Genomic DNA, 18,912 nt, shown 5'->3' with positions numbered 1-18,912 from the left:
CCTCATTTTTTGTGCTCGCTCCCTGAGAGCTTGCTATGAGGGCGCCTGTTCCATTAGGCTAGTCTGTTTCCTGCCAAACCAAAAGTAACATGCAAAGCACTATATCATATAAGGTCAGGTGGAACCAATCCTCACCAAAAGCAGCTGGGCTTGCATGTAACACCAAGTTTAAACAGTGCTGAATGCAAGCTGGGGATGCAAAGGAACAATAAATACCTATTGTTCCTTTACAACCTTGGCTAGCATTCACTGCTGTTTAAATCTGGTGCTGAATACAAGCCCTGCTGCTTTTGGCAGGAATTGGATCCACTCAGCAGTTGGGATTACAAAGGAAATCAGGAGTAGGCAGTAATGCTCCAGATAGTTCCTTTGAAACCATAATATGACCTGTCCTGCGGCTGGAGTTTTGACAACAGATAAGTGGCAGATAGGTGTAGCCATATCTAAGTAGTATTTTGATCATTGCTCATTACCATCCACACCACCCATCTACTCTTTCTTTATGTCTATCTGGGCAAGATAGTTGTACCCCATCACATTTTTTAAAAAAGGTGTTCCACTCTTCCCTTGGACTGCCTTCAAGTCAATTCTGACTTATAGCGAACCTTTGAATAGGGTTTTCATGGTAAGTGGTATTCAGAGCTGGTTTACCATTGCCTTCCTCTGAGGCAGTGACTGGCCCAAGGTCACCCAGTGAGCTTCATGGCTGTGTGGGGATTCGAACCCTGGTCTCCCAGGTCATAGTCCAACCCTCTAAGCATTACACCACACTGGCTCTTAATTCAGCCATAATCTAGTATTTCTTAAATCTCTCATTAAAAACCCCATGTTTCTAATTTAGAAACATTTTGATACATTCTCAAGCTTATTAACTATATTTTTAGGAAGTTTAAGGAAATAATATTTCCAAATTGTTCCTGCACACTTTTGTGCCTTCTCTCCCAAGGTTGATGCTTGGTGGCTGAAACAGCCTGTTGCACAAACAAAGACTGATGCTTGTCATTGACAGTTATTCTTCATGTCCCCTTTTTAACATGGTGTTGTCCTGCTAAACAGTTATTTCTCTAGGTTATAATACAACTTGTTTAGAGAGGCACGGACTTTGAAGAGTTTTAAATTTCTTCTGAAAACCTGCTTATTTAGGTAGGCTTATAGCCAGTGTGGTGTAGTGGTTAAGGTGCTGGACTACGACCTGGGAGACCAGGGTTCAAATCCCCACACAGCCATGATGCTCACTGGGTGACCTTGGGCCAGTCACTCAGCCTCAGAGGAAGGCAATGATAAACCCCTTCTGAATACCATTTACCACAAAAACCCTATTCATAAGTCGGAATTGTCTTGAAGACAGTCCATTTCCATTTCCATTATTAAGTATTGGTCAGTGTTGTTATGAGTTTTAATTCTATATATATTGTAGTTGTGATTTTATAGTACATTTTATGTGAACTCCTTAGAGATCTATCTATTAAGTGGTATGTAAGTATTAATACTAGAACTAAACAACGACAATTTACTTTGAGTGCAGAAGTTGCAATTTGCATGCTCCAGAGTTGCATTCAATGTAAGTCAAGAGATGGCATGCAGCATTGTAACTTAAGCTCATTTGCCAGGAGTAGATAGCTGCCATCAACTGTGAAACAAATGGATAACAGGATAGTTTTCTTCCAGGACCCCAGCTCTTTCACTTTCCTCTCCATTGAAGAATATATAGGATGATGACCAACATTTGTAATAGAGTAGACCTATTGAAATCAGTTGACAATTCCATTGATTTCAATAGGTCCAGTCTAAGTATGGTTAACACTACATAATACCCATAATATTCGTGTGTCTGTGCCTGTGCGAAAGACGTCCATCCACAGAGTTGGCCTAAAAAGTCTATGAACAAATACAATGGTATAATTTCTAATCTAAGCACTGTTATCACAGTAAACCATTTTAACCTTTTTATGTGCTTTAATTTCCTCATTGGAAAACCGACAATATATTTTTATTATAGCTTCCTAGTTAATACCCAGAAAGCAGTTTCTAACTGAATAATATTTAGAAATGATAAAGCTTATCAGCTTCAGGAGGACATATCTTTTCTAGGAATTTTCTCATTAATATAAATTCTGAGGCATGTGATCCCTAAATGCCAGCAGCTAGCAGTCCCTGGTCTGAAGAGTAGCTACCACAGCAGCATGTTCAGCTGAGATCATAACAGTGAAGCACCTAAATTTAAATTGAGATACCTTTGGGGCTGATTCTCACTCTACATTTCATATACTCAGGTATTAATTCGCCAGTAGAAAACACATATGTCTTTTATTAAGTCTGAAAGCACTGTGTGTTTACAAGTGAGTGAGTAAGAGAGAGAAAATTGGAGGGTACTCCTTTAAAATGCCCTTTCTGAGCATTTGAAAAGAACAAGAACAGAATATTACTTATGTGCATGCCCTTCAGATGTGACTGGAGGTACAGGTATGTTGTATGTGGATGTTTATCACTCAACTGAGAGCTAACCCTCTCTGGTATTAAGAAATACAAATAAAAATATTTTTTGTCTGGTAAAGGCAGTAGCAGCGAGAAAATATTTAAGGCCACCTTAGTTGTTGCTGATGTGTCATCCTCTCCTACTGTTCTTTGTGTTTCCTCTGTTCACAGTCTGTGGAAAGCGCTACAAGAACAGACCCGGACTGAGCTACCATTATGCTCACACTCACCTTGCCAGTGAGGAGGGGGATGAAGCTCAGGAACAGGAGACACGCTCCCCACCTGTCCACAGAAATGAAAACCACAAACGTGAGTAGAATATACATTTCCCTCCTCTCCTCCCCATCCCCTACTCCTTGTGCAGTGCTCCAGCTCCCCCTTCTCTCCGTTCTCTGCTAGCTTCATCCTTGCATTTCAGCAGCGGCTACAGTTGCTTTGCTCCTCTGTGAATTTTTGGGAGCTTGGCTTTTAGTGGAGCTAATCAACTGCAGCTTTCCCAGGTGCTGAGCTCAGCTAGTCAAAAAATTCAGCTCAAAGCCTCACATTCGCTCTGCAGCAGGTCACTTTCCATAACTGATCCCATGGGGCAAACATGTTGAGGGAAGACAAGGAAAGGGAGGAAACCCAGTCTGCCCATTGTCAAGCAGTTTTGCAGTGGTTTAATTCTGTGAACAACAAAACACACTTTTTTATCATCCTCTGCCTTTTCTCTTTTCTTCTTGTCATTGTCCAAAATTCACTGCACATTCCCAACATCTTTCTTACCCAACACATGATATGATCTCCATAACTATCAATGGAACAAGTCAGAGACAAGAACCTAAGCTCAAGTCAAAACCTACTCCCAGAGGGTAGATTCTGATCATATTTTCTGCTCCAGATAACTGTGGACATTTCCAGAGGATATTGAGAGGATGCTGATTCTACTGCTGTCCTGAATGAAGAGTCTGGAGACACTTAATCCCTATCCTTACTTTAGACATATTGAGAGCTTAGAGTCATTTTTAAAAAAGCATTGAACAGCCCTTATATGGGGAAACGCTGTAATGGAATTTATTATGAGTGGTTATTGTGTGTGGGTACTGTGAGTGGTGTGAAGTTGTATTGACAGTAAAATAAAATCTTTGCAAGAATCAAACTATTATTAATGCTAGGAATAAATGTGTAACTACCAAAGTGCACTGCTCTAAGGAGGATAAATTACAGTAGCTTCTTATCAAGTTAAAGTTTAGTAAGCTTCTCTTGAAGCATTGGTTACTGCTCTCCTAGAAGTGAGGTGTTAAACTAGATGAAGTGTTGAATTGCATTTGATTGAGAAATATGAGAAGAGCCTGATGAACTGGATGGGACCGGGCGGGCTGTTATTTTTCTTTCTTTTTCTTTTCAAATAATTGTTATTTCTTTATTTCTGCGCTGTTATTCATTTATTTATTTTTAGGAATTTTAATATCAAAATGCATCCACCAAATCCATTAGCACATAAAATCCAGCTATAAATATTTATAATTAATTAATTAATTAACATGATTTGCATATTGCTTAATTGTAAATAAAAGCTCTAAGCGGTTTACAAAAAATATTCTCAATAAACCCTGCCAAATACATAAATCAATAAACCCTATCAAATACATAATTAAGTTACTCAAATAACTAAATAATTGAAGCTTGATGAGATGATGAAGCTTGATGCCGCCCTGGGCTCCTACTGGGAGGAAGAGCAGGATAGAAATCAAATAATAAATAAATAATTTTACACTATTCTTTTTCATACACTTGCTACCATGTTAATACAATCAATTAATTCATTATGTAAAACTTTTAAAAGGCCTGCATTGTAACAAACCCCAATGGCTTCTTCAGTATTGAAAAAATACAATAGCCATATTTTCCATTCAACTCATTCGCCCATTGCTATATCATAAAACATGTCAGTTTGAAAGTTATCAGTTTGAAAGTTATCAACACTGTCAGTATTTCACATGCCACTGTATTTCTACTTGCTGCCTTCCTTGACCTCTTAGATTTCTTGTAGCTATCAACAAATAGTAAACCATTTCAGTTTCCTGTGTAAATAACTCAAGATCACCACCATAGCGATCTCCTGTGATCATTGTTACCTTAGTCAGGATTTCATTCCAATAAGTTTGTATGTTAGGATAATCCAATTATACAGCCACAAGAGTGGCTGTATACTATAGTCAGCATGGATTTTTTGCATTTCGCAGTGTTAAATTGAAAATACCCCCATGCCATTCTGATGCTTCCCAAAAGCTCATTTCAAAACAAAACCTTACAAAACTTATAGTCCTGAATTCAGAAATGCTTGCTTAACAACCCTCTAAATTTTCATGGCAATACACAAAACAGAGAATCGAGAGTTCAAAGTGTAAAAAGAGAGAGAGAGAGAGAGAGACCCCTTGTTGACTTTTTCCCATCAGAGTTCCCATAATATGTTGAAATTAATTAAAAATCAGCCATGTTCACACAGTACCTGTAATCCTATTACTGAGCTTGCCCCATACTCTGACCTTCATCTTCTGCAGTTGAAAAGTTAAAAAAATGTATGGCTGATTTTTAATTAATTTAAGAAATTTAGCATTGAACTCAATGATAAGGCCGTGCATGCTCAGTAAGAACCAACTGTCAGAGTTCTAAAAGCCAGACTCACAGCTGCTGGGTTTGCCTAACCAGGGCCACACCCACACCAGACCTTTATTTCACTTTAGGCAGTAATGGCTTCCCCCAAAGAATCCTGGGAAGTGTAGGTTGTGAAGGGTGCTTAGAGGAGACTCCTATTTCCCTGACAGAGCTCCAGTGGCCAGAGTGGTTTAACAGTCAGCCGCTCTGATAGGTCTGTGAGGGGAACAGGACATCTCCTAGCAACTGTCAGCACCCATCACTAACTACACTTCCCAGGATTCTTTGGGAGAAGCCATGACTGTCTAAAGTGAAATAAATATATGGTGTGGATATGGCCTGGGACCGTTTTGTTTTAAATTTGGGTGGGAGGCTACATGTGCTTGCTGTAGAATAAAAAGGTGGGGGAAACACTGAAAAAGAATGCTGTTGTTAAACGCCAGGTCGGTACAGCATAAGATCTCCCTTGTTCATGATTTAATTGTGGACGAGGCGGCTGACCTGGCGTGCATAACCGAGACCTGGGTGGGTGATACAGGAGGAGTTGCTCTTTCCCAGCTTTGCCCACCTGGGTATACGGTTCAGCATCATGGTAGAGCCGAAGGTCGGGGACGCGGGGTCGCCATAGTCTATAGGAGTTCTTTCTCACTCACCGAGCACCCTGTACAGGTGACGACTGGATTGGAGTGTCTCCACCTTGCGCTGGGCCAGAGAGACAGGCTGGGAATTTTGTTGGTGTACCGCCCGCCCTGCTGCCCAACAAATTCCCTAACTGAGCTGACAGAGGTAGTCTCGGAGGTATTGTTGCAGTCCCCTAGACTGCTGGTACTGGGGGACTTCAACGTCCATGCCGAGACTGCTTTATCTGGGGCGGCTCAGGACTTCATGGCGTCCATGACAACCATGGGGCTGTCTCAGTTTGTTACTGGCCCGACGCATGTGTCGGGACATACCCTTGATCTGATCTTCGCCACTGGACAGGGAGATGGTGATCTTGAGGTTGGGGGTTTTTCATCTACCCCATTGTCATGGACAGATCACCGCTTGCTGAGGTTTAGGCTTACGGCGGCCCTTTCCCTCTGCAAGGGTGGGGGACCCATTAAACTGGTCCGCCCCCGGAGATTAATGGATCCTGAGGGTTTCCAAAGGGCTCTGCGGGATTTTCCGACTGAGAAGACTGGCGCTCCTGTTGAAGCCCTGGTTGAACTGTGGAATACGGAGATGACCCGGGCGGTTGACACGATCGCTCCCATGCGCCCCCTCCTATGTAGAGCTCATGCAGCCCCATGGTATACCCCGGAGCTGAGAGTGATGAAGCAAGAGAGGAGGAGGCTTGAGTGCAGATGGAGGCGGACTGCCGACGAATGCAATTATGCCTTGGTAAGTGCCTGCTCTAAGCGATATACAGCAGCGGTGAGGGCAGCAAAAAAGAGATATTTTGCTGCCAGTATTAAGGCATCACTCTCCCGCCCAGCGGAGCTTTTTAAAACTGTACGAGGGCTTTTACATCTTGGCCCTCGGGATACTATAGAGTCATCTGTAGCCCGCTGTGATGAGTTCGCTGGACACTTCCAGGACAAGATCGCTAGCATTCGTCGGGACTTAGACTCCAATATTATAGCAGTTGGATTCAATGAAGCATCCAGAACACGGTCTTGTCCTTATTTATTGGATGAGTTTCAGTCTGTGCAGCTTGAGGATGTTGACAAGATCCTTGGACTGGTGTGGGCGACCACGTCGGTGCTGGATCCTTGCCCCTCTTGGCTGGTGAAAGCTGGTAGGACCGGAACCGCCGACTGGGCCAAGGAGGTAATTAATGCCTCTTTGCGAGAGGGAGTGGTCCCTGACTGCCTAAAAGCGGCGGTAGTGAGACCACTCCTGAAGAAACCCTCCTTGGACCCAGATAACTTGAACAACTATAGACCTGTGGCGAATGTTCCGTTCCTGGGCAAGGTTCTGGAGCGGGTGGTGGCCGACCAGCTCCAGGGGCTCTTGGATGACACTGATTATCTTGATCCGTTTCAATCCGGTTTTAGGCCTGGGTTTGGTACCGAAACAGCCTTGGTCGCCCTGTATGATGGCCTTTGTCGGGAGAGGGACAGGGGGAGTGTGACCCTGTTGATTCTCCTTGATCTCTCAGCTGCTTTTGATACCATCGACCATGGTATCCTTCTGGGAAGGCTCACGGAGTTGGGAGTTGGGGGTAATGCTTGGCAGTGGCTCCGCTCCTACTTGGTGGGTCGTCAACAGAAGGTAGTGCTTGGGGAACACTGCTCGATACCCTGGACTCTCCATTGTGGAGTCCCACAGGGATCGGTACTGTCCCCCATGCTTTTTAACATCTATATGAAGCCGCTGGGTGCAGTCATCAGGAGTTTTGGAGTGCGTTGTCACCAGTACTCTGATGACACGCAACTCTATTTCTCCTTTTCATCTTCCTCAGGTGAGGCTTTTAACGTACTAAACCGTTGCCTGGCCGCAATAATGGATTGGATGGGAGCTAACAGACTGAAGCTTAATCCAGACAAGACCGAGACGCTGTTAGTGAGTGCCTTCTCTGCCCAGATGGTGGATGTTCACCCTGTTTTTGACGGGGTTACACTCCCCTTGAAAGAACAGGTTCGTAGCTTGGGAGTTCTTATCGACTCTTCCTTGTCTCTTGAGGCTCATGTAGCCTCAGTGGCAAGGAATGCTTTCTACCATCTCCGATTGGTAGCCCAGCTACGTCCCTATCTGGACAGTGACGACCTCGCCTCAGTCGTTCATGCTCTGGTAACTTCTAGATTGGACTACTGCAATGCGCTCTACGTTGGGCTGCCCTTGAAGACAGTTCGGAAACTACAGTTAGTCCAGAATGCAGCGGCCAGATTGTTGACACGGACAAGAAGGTCCGCTCATATTACACCCGTTCTGGCTCGTCTGCACTGGCTTCCTATTTGTTTCCGGGCTAAATTCAAAGTGCTGGTTTTGACCTATAAAGCCTTACACGGCATGGGACCGCAATACCTGGTGGAGCGCCTCTCCCAATATGAAACTACCCGTACACTGCGCTCAACATCTAAGGCCCTCCTCCGAGTACCATCCCATCGAGAAGCTCGGAGGGTGGTGACTAGAAATAGGGCCTTTTCGGTTGTGGCTCCCGAACTATGGAATGGTCTCCCCGATGAGGTGCGCCTGGTGCCGACGCTGCTATCTTTTCGGCGCCAGGTGAAAACCTTTTTATATTCCCAGGCATTTTAATGCGTATTATTATATGTATTGTTGTATTTTGCTACTGTTTGATTATTTTTGTTTACCTTTGTTGGTTTGATTCTATTGTTTTATTGTATTTATATATTCCTGATTGCTTTATTTTATGTACACCGCCCAGAGAGCCCTTGGGCTTAGGGCGGTATATAAATTAAATAAAATAAATAAATAAATAAATAAATAAATAAATAAATAAATAAATAAATGCTACTTTTCACAATGTTTTCCTTTTGGAAAGGAAAGGGGCTTCCCCTCTACCCAGTGCGCACTCATCGAATCTCCTCCCCTCCTGTCCCCTCCCCCTTCCTCCCTCCTCCTCCTCTCCCTGCCCCTCCTCAAGTCAATTTCACCTATCCTAAGCATGATTGCACAGGAGTAAATCCCACTGAACTCAAAAAGCATGCAAATGATCAAACCTCCCCTCCTCCTCCCCCTATCCCCTCCCTCTTGCCCCTTCACTTCCCCTTCCTTCCCCCCTCCCTTCCCTCTCCCCTTCCAATCCCCTCCTTCCCCCTCCCATTCCATTCCCCTCTTTCCCCCTCCCTCTCCTTGTGCTACCCTCTCCCTCCTTCCCTCTACTCTCCCCTCCCCCTCTTCCTTCCCCATGGTCAGTTTTACCTATCCTAGCCATGATTGCATGGGAGTAAATCCCACTGAACTCAATAAGCATGCAAATGATCAGACCTGCCTTTCCCCTCCTTCCCCTTTTCTCTCCTTTCCTCCTCCTTTCTTCCTTTCCTCCCCTCCTCCTTCTTACTTCTCCCCTGCCCACTCCAGGCCTCCCTCCCCATAGTGAGTTTTACCTATCCTAAGCATGATTGCATGGGTGTAAATCCCACTGAACTCAATAAACATGCAAATGATCAGACCTGCCCTCCCCCTCCTGCCTGCTCCTGTCCCCCTGCTCCCCTCCCCATCCCTGGTGGTTAGTTTCACCTATCCTAGCATGATTGCAGGAGAGTAAATCCCATTGAACTCAATAAGCATTCAAATGATCAACCCATTCTCAGTAAACTTGCACAGGATCAGATTTCTTACCTCCTGGATTAAAAAGCAGAGAAATTCACTAATAGGGAAAAACCTTGTGGTTTAAGAACTTACCTATAGGCAACAGATATTTCTGTCAAACTTTAAAAAGCAGGGAAATTGGGCAGCTATAGTGAATGCACTAAGGGAGCAGAAGACCTGACCTCCTCTCTGAGATATTGTACCACCCTATAAATTTGTAAAAATGCAAACACAATTTGGGTTGGTCTTTCACATCCAATCCACTTCCTGGGTAGCTTGGAAGAATTTGGTAACATGTGCTGCTGAGCATATGGTGAGTGGTGGCAACACCTGCCATCTCCAAAGATGGAGAATTACATTTGTGTATGTTGGTGTTCTTACTTTGCTTTTTTTCTGTGTAACTACTGTTTCTACAGATAATCTAACCCAGAAAATTATATTTCTCTCATTATTCATCCTAGAAATCTGTGTTGAATTTATTAATCTCAAAGCCTTTTTATTGGTCAATGTCATGTGATGGTGAAGACAGCCTTTTGAGTTTGAAACTGGAGGTTATGCTCAATTTCTATTTTGGGCACATTAACAGTTCAATCTGAAACTGCAGTCTGATGTAAAATCAAACTGACTAGTGAATATACCATATAGGCATCAAGTCTGCCAATATGTGTCCACAGTGCCAACTATTACAGGACACGCTGAAGTGTTTTTCCTTGAATCACCACAATTCTCCACTAAACTGAAACATAGTGTAAAACTCATATTTCTCCCATGTATAGAAATCAAAATATTGACTTTTATCTCCTATTCAAATCCATGTTTCATTTAACACAGTGGGATTTTTATATTAACGATCACAAGCTCTAGCACCACCATTAATAGTTATTATTATTTGATTTCTTACCTGCCCTTCACCATGTGGTTCCAGGGCAGGTTACAAAAATTTAAAAATACAATATTAAAATAAGTTGAAACAAATTACAGTCAAGAGAATGGAGTGGATCCGAAAATACATATTTTAGGTGTCAAAAGCCAGAGTAAAGGAGTGCATCAGCATACGACAAAAACTTCATGTCAGATGCACCTCTGTGGGAAGGGAATTCCACAGCTTAGGGGCTGTTACAGGCAATGTCCCCTCTGCCAATCTTAACACCCAAGAAGCTCTGTAGGGAAGGAAACGTCAAATAAGCTATTTGGGGCCTTTTAGGGCTTTAACACTAATATAAGAAGCTTGATTTGCACTTGGAAATGAACTGGTAACCAGTGTTGTTGTTATTATTATTATTTATTAGATTTATTAGTCGCTTGTTACCCGAAAGTCCCCAAGCGACTTACACAATGTTAAAACAAACAAATAAACCAGACTATAAAAACATAACAATAAACAACAACAAAACAATAGCAATACCAGCCCCATACAGCCACAGGCAAGTTTGGCAACATATTAAAAACGAAACATCATCTCAATCTATCAAATGCCTGGGAGAAAAGATCTGTCTTTATGTGGCACCAAAAAGATGTCAGTGATGGCACCAGGCGGACCTCACTGGGGAGCATATTCCACAGATGGGGAGTTATATGTTGGTAACAGGGCCTTATTCCTAGGCTTCTTCTGGGAGGAAGGGTGGGAGATAAAATTAAATAAATAAGCCTTCCACCTTACTGGTCTGTGATTAAAACATTTTTAGAATTGTGATTGAGAAGTATTTTCCTGATGTCACTACAGCTGGCTTTTCCCAACTTGCAGACATCCCTGTCCCCGAGCTTGCTCAACAATGGGGATAGCTAAATATCAAGAATGGTACCAGACTCCCTATTGATTATGACCTTCTTTTGTGTCTGCCATCATACTGTGACTCACAACACACAGAAAAAAACACATTGAACTCAATAGAACTACGTAGCAGGAGCATCTCCGGCTAGTTCTTCATTATAATTCCATATGGCGTTACGCATGCTGTAGGCAGGGTGATGTTGGGGGACGCTGTTTGCCTTTCACCCTCCCTCACCCTTAGGCTAGGCAGTGGCCTAAAACCATATTGTTTATTTATTTATTATTTGATTTATATCCCGCCCTTCCTCCCAGCAGGAGCCCAGGGCGGCATATTAATCCCTTTAACATTTGTTAATAATGTTGAGATGTAGATACTTAAATGGAAAGGTTTTTTACTTCTCTTCAAAGGACTGGCTGCAGCTCACAGGGGAAAGAGAAGAGGCAGAAGCAACACAGGGGGAGTGGCTGTCATCTATCGGGAGTCTCTGGTCTTTGCTAGGTCTCCTCTCCATGGGACCAAGTTTGTTGACTGCATGTACTGGAGGCCGGGCCCGAAGGGCAGTTTAGGGATCCTGCTCGTGTACCGCCCGCCTCGCTGCACGGCAAAATCCCTGGCCGAGGTGCTAGAGGTGGTCTCGGGTGTTCGTATGATGTCCCCAGAATTGGTGGTGGTGGGTGACTTCAACGTGCATGCCGAGACCACTCTCGCTGGAGCCCCTCGGGATTTCCTGGAAACCATGGCTTCCTGGGAACTGCACCTTAGTAATACTGAGCCCACCCATGTAGCCGGTCATGCTCTCGACCTTGTATTTGTCCTGGGGGAGGAGAAAAGTGCTCTGAAGTTAGGGACTATTACCTCTACCCCTGTGTCATGGTCAGATCACCATCTGGTAAACGTAGACTTCTCGATGCCACACACCCTCTGCAAAGGCACAGGACCTATTAGAATGGTCCGCCCCAGGCGTCTGATGGATCCAGAAGGATTCCTGATTGCGCTAGGGGAATCGGAACCTGCTGAAGGTCACTCAGTCGAAACCCTGGTGATGGACTGGAATACAAAGATCACCACGACATTAGACCGAGTGGCCCCGAAACGTCCTCTCCCCCTGGAAAGATCCCAGACAGCACCATGGTATGCACCACGGTTGCGTGCTCTGAGACAGGAGGTGAGACGACTAGAGCACCGGTGGCGTAAGTCCTGCTCCGAAGATGCCCGGACACAAGTTAGAGCAGCAGTAGCTGCCTATCATGTGGCAATAAAGGCAACAAAGAAAGATTACTTTGCTGCTTCTATTGCATCAGCAGAATGCTGTCCCAGGAGGTTGTTCCAAGTGGTCCGAAGCCTGGTCGGTCCAGTTGCTCAGGAACCCTTGGAATACTCAAAGGCCTCCTGTGACAATTTAGCAAAGCATTTTGCTGATAAAATCGAACATCTAAGAAGCTCGATTTCGCATACCGTGAATGCAGATAGTAGACCAGAGTTGACCAGTCATAATGTGATCCAATGGGATCGGTTTCGGCCTCTTTCTTCTGAGGATGTGGACAAGGTGCTGTCAACTGTGAAACCTACCACCTGTCTCCTTGATCCATGCCCGTCATGGCTCTTGATGAGCTGTAAAGAGAAATTGGGCGAAGGGATCAAGGCGGTGGTAAATGCATCCTTGAATGAGGGTGTATTGCCATTAGCCCTCAAGGAGGCAATTATAAAGCCCATCTTGAAAAAGCCCTCCTTGGATCCCCAATATTTAAACAACTTCTGCCCAATTTCAAATCTACCATTCTTGGGCAAGGTCATTGAGCGAGTGGTGGCCAATCAGCTGTCAGCGCACTTGGATGAAACGGATTATTTAGATCCATACCAATCGGGTTTCAGAACTGGACATGGAACTGAAACAGCCTTGGTCGCTCTGGTGGATGATATGAGGAGGGCATTAGATAGGGGAGAATCCACCTTTCTTGTCCTCCTAGATCTCTCAGCGGCTTTTGATACCATCGACCACGGTATCTTGCTTGATCGTCTGGAGGGATTAGGAATAGGAGGCACAGTATTAAACTGGTTCCGTTCCTTTCTCTCCGATAGGCACCAGCAGGTGGCATTGGGAGATGAGGTTTCAGACCCTTGGCCCCTCAATTGCGGTGTGCCACAGGGCTCTATCCTTTCTCCCATGCTATTTAACATCTATGTAAAACCGCTGGGAGCTATCATCAGGAGGTTTGGGCTTCAGTGCCACCAATATGCGGATGACACTCAGCTCTACCTCTCATTTAAGTCCTCACCAGAGTCGGCTGTGGAGACCATGTCCAAGTGTCTGGAATCCGTGAGTGGATGGATGGGAAGAAACAGGCTAAAGCTGAATCCTGATAAAACTGAGGTACTGCTCGTGGGAGACAAGGGGGGTTTGGGAAACATCGACCTGGTATTTAATGGGGCAAAATTGCCCCTGAAGGACCAGGTCCGCAGCCTCGGGGTGATCCTTGATTCCAAGCTGTCCATGGAGGCTCAGGTTTCATCGGTGTGCCGGGCAGCTTGGGGTCAATTGCATCTCATACGAAGACTGCAACCCTACCTTCCTGTCCACCAGCTCCCACTCGTAGTACACGCTCTGGTCACCTCTCATTTAGACTACTGCAATGCGCTCTACGTGGGGTTGCCCTTGAAAACAGTCCGGAAATTACAGCTGGTACAAAATACGGCGGCTCGTCTACTTACGAACACCCGCCGTTATGATCATATTACCCCAGTGCTGTACAATCTACACTGGCTTCCAGTTATTTTCCGGGCTCAATTCAAGGTGTTGGTATTAACCTATAAATCCCTGTACGGTTTCGGCCCAGTATACCTGATGGAGCGCCTCCAACATCATAAATTGTGCCGCCCTACAAGATCTGCCACTCAGGGCCTCCTCTCAGTCCCGTCAACTAAAGTGATTGGGTTGGTGAGGACTCGGGAGAGGGCCTTCTCTGTGGCGGCCCCCACGATTTGGAACTCCCTCCCAATAGATCTTCGACATGCCCCTTCCTTATATATATTTCGCCGAGGCCTGAAGACTTGGCTTTTCTATCAGGCCTTTATGAACTTGAGACTTCTAAGGTGAACTAGCTTCAGAATTGTATTACTGACAACTCTACTAAATATTGTAATTTTGCATTGTGCTGTACTGGTTATATTGTTTTTATAGTATCATATTTTACCATGTATTTTATCGTGCTTTATTGTACGCCGCCTAGAGTGGCCATTGGCCAGATAGGCGGCCTATAAATTAAAGTTTATTATTATTATTATTGTAGACATACACTGGTGAGAGCAGAGCCCAGACTGCTAAATGAGAGCAATGCCCCACTCGAGTCCCTGTTCATTATTATTTTGCCACAGCATTATCTCAGGAAACTCGTTATCTGACTCGCCAACACAAACACATTCTTTAAAGTAGAAGCAAACTAAATATCACTCTCCAGTACCAGTTATACATGGTTCTTCAGCCAGCAGGGCAGATTAAGTCTGTTCCGTGCAATCCTCTCTGGTTTACCAATTTGTTTCCAGACACAACTGATGATACTGGCTTTGGCCTTTAAAGCCCTAACATTCTGGGATGGCTGTCTGAGGAATCGCCTTCTCTCATATGGAACTGTTGCACCCAAATTATGGACAAATCTCCCCAGAGAGGTGTATCTTGGCTCCATCATTGCCTGCTTTGAAGTGGGCACTTAAAAGAGCGTTGTTGCAGGGCAAGTCAAGGTCTTTGAAGATTTGTTGGCTTATTTCTTCTGTCAGCTTTGTGTTAACTATCTGAATGTTATTATAAATAAAATAAAATTCTAATCGTTATTTTTAAATGTGCTTTAAAAAGGTCGGTTTGCACTGAGGCAATGATGTGGTATTAAGAAATATGTCATACCCCAGCCAATGACAACACATGTGGCAACTGTGTCTAAACAGACCAAAGGAAAAGTTACTGTCTATTGAGTTGTGTTCCTTAAACAGTCAGCCGTAAGGATTGTGTTATTAGGAATGTTATTGTTGTTGTTACCCTCTGGAGGGAGCAAAGAAGAAGAAGAAGAAGCAGAGAGAGAGAGAGAGAGAGAGAGAGAGATTGCTAAATCCAAAAGTTCTTCAGATGGTGGTGAAAGAGCAACAAGAAGGAAGCTAAACAGATCTCCTAGGGCAAGGAGTTCTACATTCTGGGTATTGCAACAGAGATGTGCCTTTTCCTTCAACGTGGAAGGCAAGAAGTTCATGCATAAACATCCAATAGGACCTGCTGTCTGCCATCATATCACATGTGAAAGGTAAATTAATCAAAACTGGGCCTACGTTGCTGTTCCAACAACAGATTTTCAAATCAGAAATTCCCAGAACCAGCCTCAGGGCCACCTCCATCATGGTGCAGAGCGAAGTGACAGGACACACAAAAGGGCCTCTCCTGCTGACCCCAGTGGACAGCAGATAGGTGTCACACACACACACTTTTAAGTATCCTGGTCCAAAGTTAATAGGGCTTTAACAGTGAATGTAGGACTTTCAATGCACTGGCAGCCAATGTAGTCGATAAAGAAGTAGATTAACATTCACCAAAGAACCAGCTGCTGCCAACACTTGCCTGATTGCGTTTTGGTCATCTGAAGTGTCCAAACACTCTTTATAAAAAATTAATAAACCAAACAACAGTTTGTTGGCCTTTAATGGTATCCCGTCGCAGCATCTGGACTTATAATGGGGGCAGTTAAACATCACAGGGAGCCATATCCTTCCCCCTGGTTCTGGATGCAGAATCAATAAGATGGAGCGCAGCTTAACACCTTCCAGGTTTATTCCAATAAACAGAAATGCAGGCAAACTCTAAGTGAGGCTAGGCCAGGTTGATGTCACCTGTCTTTTGCCTACCCACTTTCAGCCCTTCAAGTCTCTGAACTTTGCTGTTTGGGGCTGTATCTGGTGCTATCCATCTTGAAGGGGTCTCTGCTGACCTGCTTAGTCAGGAGGCATTGGCAGTGGCCTCCATTCACTTAGCCTTTGCTGCTGTCTTTGGGCCCAGTTGGTCACAGCCTCAGCACTTAGTCACGCCACCCCTATCGTAAGTCCCTGCCTATTCCACACACACCCCATCTCTGGCTTCTTATACTCACTCAGTCTCTCTCCTCTTCCCTTTTCCTTATATGCCATATCCACTGACTCTACCGACTGACTCTACCAACCAACTCTTAGCTTTTAACCCCTTCTTAGCTTCTTTACTGGCCTGTGGCTGTGTAAATGACAGCCCCCTTTCCCCTGCCTTGAGTTTTCCTTCCAGGTCTTGCTGTGCTTCTGGAGCCCACTTCTGGCTGGCTCTCTCAGCTCACAGCCCACATACCCCCATATGTGGTGCCTGAGGTGGGCCACTTCACCTGGCATACCAGTGGGGAGGGGGCTGAGGCTGGTTCTGGCTATTTCTGCAGCTACTTGAAAACCTACTGTTCTTGGGATAGCAATATAGGGCCAGGTCTGATTAACTCAATTTTCGCATGTGATGTGAGAATAGGACTGAGCCCACCCGCCTTGCCCCTTACCGTAATGGCATATCCCACTGGATGTTTATGCATGTGCATCTCACTGGCAAAGGACCTACGTTCAAAATATCCAGTGTGCATAGCCTCAAACAATGTGATCAAGGTTCTACATAAAACCTGGGCATTAACCTATTGATTTGGGTCTTCACATGTTGAATTTTTCATGTGTCAGTCCTATACCTATGGGATATCCACACTTGGATATCTGGCAGGCCCCGAGGTACTCCGGGTGAACTGGGCTGGCAGCCACAATCTGCTGTCCCACCTTATGCAGCAGGAAATTTATTAGAACTGGCAAAAGGCACAAGCTTGGAACTGAATTTTACCTAGTGCACTCTTGTTCTGTCACCCAACTGATTCCCAGCCACCCATACCCGGCTTCTGTTTGGATGTTTGTTTACAGCCTGGAGCTTAGTTATCAACCCCCCTTCTTTCTCTTGTCAGGAATTAATTTATGCTGCCATCTATCTTCCATGTGAATGCTAATTGTTCATATTGCTAATTCATAGTCATTAAGTGGTGCCTTTGTAGACAGGGATGAGGCAGGGAAAGCCAGAACACCAGACCCATCCACTTCCCTAAGTACTGCTGGGTGTGTGTTGTGAATCAGATTTGACAGGTCCACAGGGCACAAGGTCTGGACTTCAAGAATCCTCTCTGCATGGCTTCTGGGAAGGGAAGTGGAGGGGGATGTTCATCTGTATGACAAATCTGCAGCCTTCTGAAATGGCAAGAAAGGCCAACTGTACAGTAAATAGCAGGTCGTGTTCATTTCCCTAGCTTCATGGGACAGAAATGTGAGCAGCCCAGTTTAATGAATGCAAAACAAACCCAGAATAGGGTATGGCATGTGGGGAGGTGGCAGACAGATTGCTGCTGCAATACAGTGTTCTTGACTATTCCCTTCTCTTCTAGTCTATTATGTCTTCTGTTTAAGTGTCTCCTCACAGCAGTATCTGTGGTAATAAAAGGCCTGCTGGTGCAATATTTGGTAATATGTGCCAAAATCAGATATTGATTTGGTACCCGATGACAGCGCAACACCTGATAACATTTTTTCCTCTTTCTGTCCCCTGCCCTGACCCTTCCTCTATTATCCTCAAGGCATCTTGGATGTCTAAAAAGCATTATTTCCCCCCATCTGATGGAAATGTGTGTGTGTTTGATGGCATTCTAATGTGAACTGACTGAACTTCCAATAGGTTTGTATCATGAAACAACAGAGTCAAAGTGGGATGTTAAGTTTTCCACACCTCTATTACTTTCATCCTTTCTCTTGGGGTAGGCTTTATTCTTTAAGTTTCATGTTGACATTAAACTCACTGAGTATAATTTTGCTTCCCTAGACCAGCACTCTACCTCCCTTTTCCCTGAATAGCCCATTGCTCCTTGATATAATTGCTATGACTGTGCAGCTTCATTTTTATGTATATATATCTGCAAGGACTCCCTTGGGATGAAGGGCAGGATAGACATTTAACAATTGGCTCAATATATGATGTACTAGAGGACTTTTTGTTAAGTTTTGTTTTGTTTCAGGTGTAGTAATAGTCTAAGAGGTCATGGATGGGGAACATGTGGCTCCGTAGATGTAGGCCTACAACTCCCATCATCCCTGACCACTAACAATACTGTCTTGGATTGATGGGAGTTGGGATCAAACGCCATATGGAGGGTCACAGGTTACCCATTATTAGTGTAGGTTGTCACTGCTATGTTGTCTGCTTCCCTAGCAAATGTTCCATGTAAAGGCACCATGTAAAATAAAACAAATGGCGCTACGTTGTCTGCTTTCCAACCTTTCCAACCTTGTCTGCTTTCTCTGCCCTTCTCTAGGATGCTGCAAATTGGTGGGTAACATTCATATTTTTGGCAAGAACCAGGTTCTTCCTCACTAAACACCTAGTGATGTGCCTTTGCATAAGAGAAAGTGAGGTGGCTAATACTAAAGACCCCCTCCCATTTTTATATGTTCTTTTATACTTTTTTGTTCTCCTGACAATGTGTAGGAAAGATGACAGTTTGACAATGTCATTAACTGCACATTAATCCAGAACTCATCTCCTGCTTTCTGTTTCTTTATGTTTTCCACTCTTCTCCAGGAAAACATAGAGCATGTTTCTTAAGAAATTAAGGCTCAGTGTGCTTCTTATGTTACATTGAAATAGGGCTATAGTAACTTCGCATCAAAGTCTGCCCTTTTTCTTTCTCAGTCTTTGAAAGCAGAG

General features: G+C 44.3%; 1 protein-coding gene across 3 annotated transcripts in view; it reads left to right on the top strand.

Annotated features, from left to right (window-relative positions):
* Nucleotides 1–18,912, top strand: part of DPF3 (double PHD fingers 3) — a 324,681-nt gene that overhangs the window by 251,626 nt on the left and 54,143 nt on the right. For all 3 annotated transcript variants that reach the window (XR_009760692.1, XM_061611204.1, XM_061611205.1), the window contains exon 7: nt 2,647–2,784. Coding sequence is in view for 2 of the 3 variants with exons in the window: in XM_061611204.1 (XP_061467188.1) it covers nt 2,647–2,784 (138 nt within the window). In the remaining variant the exon portion in view is untranslated. The remainder of the gene's footprint in view (nt 1–2,646; nt 2,785–18,912) is intronic.

This window comes from Rhineura floridana, chromosome 2 (assembly GCF_030035675.1).
Source record: "Rhineura floridana isolate rRhiFlo1 chromosome 2, rRhiFlo1.hap2, whole genome shotgun sequence".
Classification (NCBI taxonomy): domain Eukaryota; kingdom Metazoa; phylum Chordata; class Lepidosauria; order Squamata; family Rhineuridae; genus Rhineura; species Rhineura floridana.
Note: the sequence above shows the minus strand (reverse complement) of the source record. Positions and strands in the feature narration are given on the sequence as shown.